The 12,207-nt window shown below is 33.3% G+C and overlaps 1 protein-coding gene across 4 annotated transcripts in view; it reads right to left on the reverse strand.

Moving 5' to 3' along the window:
- The window catches only part of LOC124642994 (irregular chiasm C-roughest protein-like), a 79,907-nt gene that overhangs the window by 22,336 nt on the left and 45,364 nt on the right, over positions 1-12,207 (reverse strand). For all 4 annotated transcript variants that reach the window (XM_047181825.1, XM_047181826.1, XM_047181824.1 and 1 more), the window contains exon 3: positions 7,190-7,340. In XM_047181825.1, coding sequence (XP_047037781.1) covers positions 7,190-7,340 — 151 coding nt within the window. The remainder of the gene's footprint in view (positions 1-7,189; positions 7,341-12,207) is intronic.

A 12,207-nucleotide genomic window follows, 5' to 3' on the forward strand; every position in this document is an offset into this window, starting at 1 on the left:
TGGATTAGGTCTTTTAATTTATGGGGATGCTATTTTTAAAAGCTTTTAGTTTTTGGGTCGCGTCTTTTGTTTTTGAAAGGCTTCTGTTCCAATTTTGGCTATTTATGCTAAAATTCATATACACTTGCTTAACAGCTATGAATCGTAGATAGAAAGATTATTCTTTATAGTGCATCATAATAATAATTCACAACACTGTAAAATACAAACGCAAGAGAGCTATTTCTTCTCGACAACATATACCAAGATGATAATACTTTGAAGACGTATGTTTTGTGACTTACCTACATTTTTGTATAGTGTAATACATTTCACTAATAGTTTAACATTGATGAGGTCCTCAAACAATGAACGTTATCGAAATGCTAAGAAGTCTTCACTTAAAATGAAAGCTCCAATTTCTAACAAAAAGCTTTTATATCTACAAGTAAACTTTAAGGCCTTCTCTATTATTAAAACAACGGACGAAATAATTAATAACAACGGACTAACAAATACTTCGCAGCCAATTAAAGTTAGTAAGTATTTCAATCAAAGATTCAAGTTACACTTTTTGTTTTAGACTTGAAGTGGAACGAAAGTAGCCACCTTGGTTCGTCGATAGATTGTGAGAAAAAGTTGTGATGTAGCTAGTTCTTTGGTTTGTAGTTTATCAACAAAGTAAGCTTTACTAAGTTTGATTCTGTGAGCAATCTATTCTTTTACGGATATTTTGTATTTAGAGAAGTCAGAAGCTAGAATGTCTGAAACCGACCGCAACATAATTGGGAAATAGCCTACAGCGGTTAAGCTGTGTACAAACTTAACTATAAAAAAATCTCTTAACAATATTTAATACAGGCTATAATAATACGATCATGAAAAGATAATTCGTATGGAATATTTTTTAAATCTAGAAACCGGTGCATACACAAAGACCGCACTTTAAATATTTACAAAATATATCAAAGAATAAAATATTACACTAAGCTACAATATTCTCTAGCAGATTTAACTTAAACAGGACCAACATTTAAAGTTGCGCTGACCCAAATAAAATACACGTAACCATATAAAATGTATGTTTGCACAGACCAACAAACCTACATACGTACCTACATAGAAAAATGAAATATCTTTTTCTATCTGCCCCAGCGTACACAGAAATATAAATAAAGCGTGTCTGCAGAACGGACCGGAGAAATACGGTAAATTTCATTTTTAACTGAGTGAAAAGAGCTCAGGTTTACGAAGCCCACTTAAGAAGATCGTTCGACGTCTAAGATAATATAGACAACTGGAAAAGCCGTGTCTTTGTTCGAGGTAAAGACACAAGATTACCACTTACATCCGTATGGACATGAGTGTGTTAAGTTTTCATGGTCTTCTCAAACTTAATCTCAAAATCATTTTACAAACTTGGCTGCAAAACAGCGTCAAAATTTATAAAAGATAGAAGAAGTCCCCAAAACGCCCACCTTTCACCACTATTAATCGACAATGCAGGACTGAACTATTACTATTTGTTGCGTTGCCTCGCCAACTTTTGCCAAAAGACTTGCGCTCATATCGGCTCCAGTTTTTTAATGTTCTAAGATAGACGTGTCTTTAAAATGTTAAAAATACATTTTTCTTCGCCACGGTAAAAGCTGCTGAGGTAATCTTGTGTTTACATCTGACCATTGTTTTTGGAGTTATATTAATGGACGTGAGAATATTATTGTAAGAAATTGTCGATTCATTAATGCAGATAGGTGCTATAGGTACTCGTATGTAGCCAAACAGTTGTCAATTTAAAACAGTTGGGAATAAAATTATATATATATTTTTTTTCTTTTTGTTATCAAATGGGAAAGCTATACGATTTTTTCAGTAGGTACCTTTTAATCCTATTATGGACTTTTTTGCATCCTCTTGCTGTCATAAAAAAATTACATGAGGACATCGTCTTGTAAGGAATCTATTGTTCCTTAACATCCATGTTTGTACTGATGTTTATAAACAGGATCAAAAGATGCTATTAAAATCATAACCCATCTCAGTATTAGTCGGTTAGTCGGTACACGGTTTCCACTTGTCTAGAATATCTTAAATAAATCTGGCAAATATTTTTCAGCATACACTAGACGTATGTCGGGCAGTTAACTTGTTGACAAGCTAATATTTTACTATCTGTGAGCTATTTTTAAACGGTTCACATTCTTAAAGATTGTGATAAAATAAATCTTTCATTGGCAAATATTTTCGGTACTTTTCACCATTCTTGCCAGATCTATTTTTAGTACAATCAGTCTAGTTTTTAAGTATTGTTTTTACCTACATCACGAGGTTTTTTGGACACAAATTGTCTTTGCAATTTTACTACCTATTGTTTTCTTTCTGCCAAATAAATTGCGTATAACCTTGAAAGCTATCCACGTTCGTCAAATATTATTGCTTATTGCTAGCCAAGATTTGAGCGGTCGTTGACTTAGTTGCGTAAATAGTCTAATAATACCGACTGATGCAAAGATATGAAATGAAAAGTGAATGGTTTTCTTTATATTTAAATGTACATACATCGTAATTTAAAAGAATCACTTGAAAGCATGCATACCTTCAATGTCTTATTGCACAACTAGATCCGATGGATTGTCAATACCCAAATTCAGTACTAAGACAACTTAGGTCTGCCTAGCTTTTTTCCAACTAGGTATGGAGTGGTCGACTTTGCCACACATGCAGCTGCTTTGGTACATAAAAGGCTTACGAAGGAACATGATGGGTTTTAATCAGTCAGGGCCTTATCATACTAGCGGACTGCGAGCGTCTTCAAAGCGGAGCAGGCGAATAGCGAATGCGACGCGAACACGCTGCGGCTGCTCAGCGAAGACGTCGCGGACATACGGCAAATTCGCAACGTTTTCGTCGCGTGTTTGTAGCAAATTAACGACGTACAATGCACTCAGTAACAAAATGGAATCAAACAATAATCGAATGGAAGAGAGCGACTACTTTGTGTTTTCTTGCAAACGAATAAAACACTGCTTTTCGCGACGAATTTCTTGCGCGTCCGCAATGAATTCGCTGCGTATGCGCGGCGTGTTCGTTGCGCGCCCGTAACGTATTCGTTGCGCGTCCGTTCCGCTTTGAAGACGCTCGAAATCCGCTAGTATATTAAGGCCCTAAGAGTCTCACATTCCCTCACCTCTGCTATCTCACAGCGGGAGAAGTCATTGGATGATTTTCCATCACAAAAAAGCACCGCTTTTTAGAAGACCGCTTGTCATATTCTGACCTCCTGAACTCAGTTACTGATTGTCTGATTTTCTAGCTTCTGACTACCCATAACGACTGCCAAAGATGTTCAAAAGACAGCCGGGACCAACCAATTAACGTGCCTTCTCACACACGGAGGTACTCTTCTTGATAAGATGGTCATCCATCCACAAACAAACCGTTGCTTAACCTTACATTCGATCGACCTATGTGGCTGTTACTTAGCCACGAGCTCCCCATAGAGTAATATGTGTAATACATTAATTTATTTTTAGTTGCTAACCTTATTTCTATGAATCTTGATAGCATCAGTCAGCAGTGCGTGAGTCTGTCTTATACTGAACGTTTTTAGATAATATAGTCATTGTTTACGCGTAGAAAAATGTGGGTAATTAAATAAGTATTTTATAGTACATACATGTTTATTAGGTACGCATGTATTTATGATTGTTAATTCGCTTGTATTGAAATCGGAAATTATATTTCGGGCCGTACATTGATTGTAGGTAAGAAGATAATTTTATGTAATGCTAGTGAGATGTATAAATGAGGGTAGGGTAATGTATATTTATTCCCATTTTACGCAAAACGACGCTATCAATTTTGATGAAAGTTGATAGAAATACCTATAGCTGATATTAAGTACCTAGGTATACGAAGGCTACCATTTATTCCTATGTGGGAAGTAATTTTCTTGGGACGCAGGAACCGCTGTCGAAAATTCTAGGAACTAAACGCCATATTGAAATTGCCAGCATACAAGTCATAGGAAACGTCATATCAAACTCTATCTTGATCGAAAGCTCCTTCGGTCTAAAATATCGATTTCTCGAAATATCAAGACATCAAAAGATCGATCATTCAACACTTTGAATGGTTATCGAATCAAAGCTCGCGAAATCTTGAAATAATAACATGGCGTCATGAATGGTTTCCTTGCAGGGTTAAAGAGAATTTATGCATTCTTAACAATGATCTATATTGATTTAACCAGTTATATTTTTGTCCCATGTAATGAACAATTTGTCATCAATTAAGCATAATTCTAACTAACATTAAAAATGTGAAACTAACTCCGTTTAGCTGTCGCATTTCCACGCAAAAACTACAGAACTGATTTCAATGAAAATTGGTCCACAAATAGTCCAGATACTGAACTGGTTTAAATGAAATTTGGTTCTGAGTAAGGACCTAGGCTACTTTTTATCTAGAAACGGCAAATATTTCCCTCGGAACCGCAGGAAACGCACTATACCTACTAATAATTCCTTTCATCTGAGTGCCGCAATTTCCTCAGGATGCAAGCAAAACTGCAGTTAACAGCCAGTGTAAACAAAGATACTTATTACAAAGATAGGACAGGTTATCTCAAAGCTCATCTTTGGACTATAAATAGCATCCAATTATCTTTACCTTTATCTTTACCCATCTTTCAATAAAACGAGGAAGTATGAAACCTATAGGCTTTTGTTATCGATTCCTTTGTTGATATCGCTTCAATAGTAAGTGGAGTTTGATTATTATTTTTGGAACAATGTTCCTTAATATAGGTTGATAAATCGTTGTGTTATTGAAACGCTTCTGTCTACTGTCTCAAGCGCAGACCTTAGAACGAATGGGGTTCTGATAGTTTGTTTATTTTTTTATTTATTATATATTATTTTTTTCATTTTTAAGTTTAATGACCATTTTCTTAATTTGTGTAACTACCTCTTGCAAAGCAATACTATTATATATTATTATATATATATTAAGGGAAAACTAACTGAAAAGCCCTAACATTTTTATTTTTTTAATCCTGCGGTGCATCATAGCTTTACATACTAACTTATATTCGTGACAAATTATTTTTATTCTAAGGGAAATATTTCATTATCAAGCTTAATTTACAAACAGGTAAATTACACTTTCTCAAAATAACTCTTTTTTTCAGCGCTTATCACTATGCGGAAAATTCAAAAGTCTTTCGCCCAACTACAGACAATACCGTCTATTTTAAGTCCATGTGTATTTTCGAACTTGTCCCTAATTCTTACCTAACAGGTGCTAGACTAGCCTACCCCCCTTTCCCCTTTAGCCTGAATACATCAAGTGCTTAGTAATTTACCTAAATATCTGTTCGTGCGTTATTTTTTTCTGGTGAGAACTCGTGTGCCAAATAATCGAAAGTTTTTGTAAATGGTTGCGTGAGAGCTGGGTAAGGCTGTGGGTTCTGAATGTTAGAAATAATTGAATTTATTTATGGCATGGCTAATCGGTTACTAACGTAATTTAATTTTGTTCTGGTTATAAAAATACTGTGGCTCATTATAAATAAATAATGTATTTATTTGCATAAAATAAAGCTTTTTTAATTAACGCGAATTTTATTATTAAAAAAAAAAGATAACAGTAATGCTGATAACAAAAGGCGTTTTATTTCATTAAGTTCCAAAAACCAATAGTAGTTTAATCTAATTTACAGATAAACTACATATTTTTTTCTTAGATAGATCTGCTAATAGCCGTCTAACATATTTCTTTTCTTACGCCATTGAACCCTAAAAGATAAAATTGTTCTGGATACACAATGTGTTCACACGATGCATTCAATTTACATCTTTATGAACAAGACATAAAGTCTAAAATACATTGTTTACATACGTTGGTGTTTTAAAAGTGCGTTTTTATTTACAACTGAGTCATGGCCAAAATGCGTAGCGATGAACGACCGATGTTTTCTTTTATTGCAATAAGGAACATACTGAGCTAAATTATTTTGGAAAAGCGAAGATTTGTTAATGGTTTCTGCAAACTGGGTCATATTTTTTCAAACTCAAACTCAAACTCAAAATTTTTTATTTCAAATAGGCCTATGAAAGCTCTTTCGAAACGTCAAAGTTAGGTGCACGGTTCCAAAGAGTTGGTCTCATGGAGAAGAACCGGCAAGAAACTCCATGGACACTCTTTTTAAAAGAAAATAAAAATAATTCCAAACATACAGTTTTCCTGAGAATGTTATACAATCCAAATTGAGCTAAAAATGTATTAATAAATTATACAAAATAATTTTAGTGCAATCGTTACTGGAAAAATAATTTATACAATTCAAAGAAAAAATATATTGGGTAACCAAGTGCAGTGTTTTTTTAATTTTATTGGTAGAAAATATCATAAGAATTAACAAAATATGTAGGAAATTTAATTATAATCTTCAGATTACTTGAGACTATCATTAAAAACCTATAAACAGTGAAAATCATTTCTTTTTCAGTAAAGTAATAAGTACTCTTACATATATCGCACTTTATAAAAGTTTTTTATCGAGCCCAATATATTGATCGGATCAGACTTAATAATTGTTTCATTATGATGGTATAAGGCCGGATGCAGGACTCACGAATGCCTTTATTATTTTGTCAGTAATCTCCGGTAGATAACGTCTTTATTTAGCAGTCTATGATTTGCAAGACATTTTTGCGACAAGAACATCCTTACTTTCCTACCTACTTCTTCTATTAATTAATATTATAAATGCGTAAGTTTATGCATACATGTATATTTGTAACTCTTACATTTAAAGACTACTATCCATTGGTATGGCATTAGAATAACACATCTGTTAATTTTTCTGTGTGTTTTGGAATTCCATCTTGATTAGTTACTAACTGTTTCTCACACTTTCATGCGTGTCCCGTATAAAATACTTCTCATACACAAATAAAATATAGTCTATGTCACCCTTTTATAGTCTAGCTTTCCAACGGTACAAGAGTTTTACAAATCGGTTCGGTAGGTTTGGAGCCTTTAGGCTTGAAACTGCGTTCGAATAGAACGCGGACGCGGTTTTATTCAAAAGTGTACCGCGCATCCCCCGCGATGGACAAAACACAAGAATATTACTATAACTCATACTCAATACTCAATAACTTTATTGCATACCATATAATATTAGTATAGATGTTCAACATACCTTCTTCGTCGCTCCCAATCATAGCATATCGGTCGTATCCGCTGAGGTTGCGGTGTGTTCCGAGCCCGAAGTCGTCCTTCGTCCATTGTAGCGCCCCCACTTTGTTCTCGACTCGGCACGGGAGAGTCACTCGCGAGCCCACTATGGCACTCTGGTGGACAAAAAGATATGGTTAGGCAGGAAGAATTAAAATTAACTACCTATATAAATCTTTTGCAAAATATGAAAAAGACTCCCGAAATTACTGTCGTAAAATATCCTATGTAGCAGGAAAATAAATAAATTATAGATGAGAAGAATAACAGTCATATGCATTCAAATAAAAAAAAAGAAAACTGAAAATTGAATAAATATTTCTAGAAATAACAGTATAAAATATTCTATGAGTGAGGACAAGTAGAGGGGGTTTCGACCTAAAGGTCTTAACCTAAGATTAAAAGAATAAGCTTGAGCTGTTGTGGTATTTTATCCAATCAAACACATCACTACTTATTGTTACTGAATAAAGTTCGCAAAATAATATACCATTATCTTTCTTATTTGTTAATCAAACAATTCATATAATTTCAAAACCTTAATCCGTTACAAAGTCGATATTGTACTACACTTTTAATAAACAAAATCGATTTTATAATCGGTTACACATTGAAATCGAGTTAAAAAATAACCATCATTATCCAAGGTTATTATCGAAACTGATCGTATTATCATCGAGATATTACGAAATTGCATTCACTACTCAATTATGGAATTAAAATTAATAATTGTTGGCTGAAAATTGTGTATAATAGTGGCATTATTATTGCTAAATCACATGCAATTTGTGGATAATGTAATAATCGAATTGAATAACCTATAATGTTTGGTTTTTCGATGCATCGCAATCGCTATTCGAGTATGTTTTGTAATGATTTGTGCAAATCGAATGCTAGACTAGAAAAGTGATTGTCTTTTGTTTTTCTTTGCAAGGGTTCTGGGTGGCCAATTCTAAAATGTATTATGCTGAAATCAAATTAGTTGGTTAGATAATATAAGTTTTTTTTCATACCCTAAGACAGTTTTTTTAACAATTACGGCAACCATTGAATGTTGACGTTTCCAAACTCATACATATACCTACTGTACCACAATTTTATTATTTTTCTCAAATTAATCGAGGTGCAGTTTACATAAATGATATACCTAGCTGTAGTTCTTCAGCAGGAATTAAAATATTAACTTACACCTTTATATGTAGATGTTATATTTGTAGGTAGGTATACTATAGTACTACCCCTTACCACCATTTTCAAATTGAAAGAATACACCTTCTAAACACAAAAACATGAACAAAATACATATCTATCTACAAGGACACTGTTGAGACTCCCTATGTCATTACTTAGTACACAAATGCAATCTTTTGAAAAGCAGCGTTAAGCGCGGTTTTCTAAAGAAACCCGTACCGAGCTCGGTTTTTATCTTCTAACAGTAGGACTTTGAATCTAAGCACGTTTTTATGCTTAATAGCTTAATTTTAATTTTTGAAATGAGGTTTTTAATTTTTCGTTGGAGAAGGCAGTAAAGTAAATTACCGTTTTGAGCATTTCAGTTATCAAAAAATATACGTCATGAAATTAAATTTGGAAAATTATTTTCGAACAAATAAAAAAATGGTTGTTAACACACTTAAGATATTCCATATTTCAAAACAACAAAAGCTAAAAGACATGAAAATACATAAAAATGAAGTATTCAAGACTACCAAATAAGTAGATTGCTATTACAAAAAAAACACTAATCAAAGAATTTATATTCATATAACCATTTCTATGTATGTCGAACTACCTGTTCAAAGTTATAGATTCCTTAAATACTCTAACTCGGCTTCTGATAGTCAGATACGGTTCTGACACAGCCTAACAAAATGCCTATGTAAATCAGTCTGACAATTATACATTTAAATTTAATCTGTGGCCCAAGTTACAAGAGAGAAGAGGGACAAATAATAATGGCCCTTAAAGTTCGTATATCGTCTGGACTTTAATTTTTTTTTTTGCTCATAATTTTTCAAGTGTTACTGAGTTTTAATTATTTTTAAGTGGTTAATGTTATGGTAATGGAAAACTTATTTTTATCTTTTTAACACGCTTATATTCTCTTTACTTGTAAATAACTATGCATTTAAGAAGATCTTGGAATCTTAATTTGACCCACTTCAAGGTCTTCGATTGGGATACAATTTTGCACACGCTTTGAGTTCTGATGAAAATATATTTTTTGACAATACATGACTAGCGTGTTTTTTAGTTCTTAAAACTATTTTTGTTATTTCTTTAAGTTTTTCCTTTGCGTGAAAGTTGTGGAAAGATAAGGGTCCACGCGTTAATGTATTTATTTTGGGACACCACTACTATACCTCTGTAAATGTCACCCCTTGTTTTTATGTCACCCTAGTCACGCGTACTATTTCCGTGTACATCTATTTTTAAATACGGATGTTGCAGTCTTATCTTACTTAAGATATTTTCGAAGACTAACTAGCCTTAAACCAAGTTTACTTCTTTACTTCTAACATTATCATGATAAAAAGTCTGCTGTTAGACATACTTTAATTAATGCCTTCACTAAGAACGGTATAAACTAAGTCTGGCAAAACTATATAAAATATTTTTCTTTACTGTAGCATAAACTTTCTTAGCTATATATTCGTACTGATAGACGTGTATTCACTTATAATTGGAAGATATCTAACTCAAGTGATACTCACACATGTCATTATTTGCTAGCTTTCTCCTCAAATTAAGCAAGTAATGCTATGTAATAGTAAAACTCATGATTACAGACCACGGAGAAAGGAAAGATAGCGGAGATGCCATAAGGAAGGTAGGTCAGGCGCCTTCTTATAGGTCAAGCAATATACGGTAGGCGTGATCAGTTACATAGAACTAACGAGACGTCCTTGTCAAAATCAAAACCAAGCTGTCAAAGATTGGTCTTGATTGATTGGTGATTTTATTTTCAAAATACTGTGCGGGGTCCATAGAAGGCGTGTAAAAGCGGAGCTAGTAACGTTCCTTGTCCCCGAACACCCGCATTTTGGCGCGTTACTTGCTTAGGAGATTTTGCGTTATGACATCTCTGCTAGTCATTTTGTTCTCCATGTTGCAAACATAAATCTTATGGTTCAAGCAGATTTCTACTATTTCAGATTATTAAATTAACAGTTTCCTTTAACGAGCTTTATTATTGCGGAATAACCGTCAAATAATGGACAAATAACTAACTGCAGAGTAATTAAATGTACGACGGTTACTTCATTTAGAAAATATAATATTAAATCTAACTGACGTTAGTTTTATATTGAGAATTGTTTCTTAAAATCATGCATCAGCACTTATTAGGAATTCAGCTAAATATTTTAAAATTATGTACGAAGTGAAATGATAAACGATTTATTTATTTCGTTACATTGAAGTTACTGTTTTACGCAGTTCCAACCGCATCCAAAGAAAACTATTCGTCTGAACCGGATAAAAATTATGTCCTTTTTCAGCTTCTAGGCTAGATAAATTGTTATGTGAACCGGAATAATAAATAGTCTCAGTAGGTAGTCTTGACGTGAAAGTGCGACGAACAGGCAGATATACTTTCGAATTGATAATATCAGTAAGGAAAGAAGAGAAAATGATTCTTTTGTTTACGTTTACGTAAAAGTACTGAATTTAAATATAAATAAAATAATTGATTAGAAACGCTTTCCTCTCATGACTTTAACTCCTACCTAAAATACTCAGTTTACGCATTCGAACTATTCAAAAACTGTCGCCTCCCGTGTTTACATCAGATCAACCCATAATGGTATCTAAATTATGTATGTATGTTTGTATATCAAGATTCTGCTAATCTGCTATATCAATATTCATGAAACATTGATTTAAGAATAGGCGTCTACATAATTATCATAAATTATTCAACTGATTATTATCTTTTATATAATATGCATACTGATTTTTTATCTGTAGTCTGATTAAATGGCAAGAAAGAATAATTTATGTATAAAAAATATTTATAACTTAGAAAGTTTAGTTTTATTTGAATGTATTAGGCATTCTTTTGTGTTATCTATAATTATGATTTAATATTAACTATATAAATTAAATAAATAAATATTGTTGTTTAGGTTAGAAATACCACTATTTCTTAGAACTTGCGTAATATATTAAAATGAATTAGTATTCAAATTATATTTTTTATTCGTCATTTAGATCAATAGCCCATGGTTATCATAAAAGCAGAATTGATAAATTAAAAATCGTTAAAATATCGTAAAACTCTAGTTCAGCGGTTCCCAAATGGGGTTCCGCGGAACCCTGAGGTTCCGTGACAGGCCCTCAGGGGTTCCGTGGTAAATTCAATATTTCCATATGGTAAATCGTTTCACTTTTGACAATATTAAATTATTATTCATTTTCAATTAAATTGTTTTAAATATTGCATTCTAAGCTACATCAAGCAAATTAAAGAAAAGGTGAAGGTTGTGACGTATAAGGAAGTTCAGGAGTTGGCGCTAGATAGGTGTAAATGGAAGGAGCTGCACCGACAAGAGCTAGGCTCTTAAATTAATGATGATGATTGCATTCTAAAATTTAGGCACCATGTAGGTGGGTACCACTCGGGAGTGTAAGTCTCGTACTTTCGCGACAAGTGGCGGGAAGGCCACGGCAGCAGATAATTTAATTCCGTTTTTTACAAATTGTAGATTAACTTAATACCTCCAGGTCTTCGGCAATCGGCAAAAGTAGGTAGCGAGTCGGCCAAAAATCACCGCATTTTTTGGGCTTATTTCATCGCCAGGATCGTTTTCATACATTTGACAGGACGTGAAATGACACGGCATACGAGTATTTCCAGTGGCTATTTTTACCATGAATCAAAGTGTGACATTATTTCCAATTTTTGCACCTCCTGGAATCTGAAAATTTCGCGCTCGCTTCGCTCGCGACTCCTTGTTACGTGTGATACTTTTGTGTTCGTTT

The sequence above is a fragment of the Helicoverpa zea genome, chromosome 26 (assembly GCF_022581195.2).
Source record: "Helicoverpa zea isolate HzStark_Cry1AcR chromosome 26, ilHelZeax1.1, whole genome shotgun sequence".
Classification (NCBI taxonomy): Eukaryota; Metazoa; Arthropoda; class Insecta; order Lepidoptera; family Noctuidae; genus Helicoverpa; species Helicoverpa zea.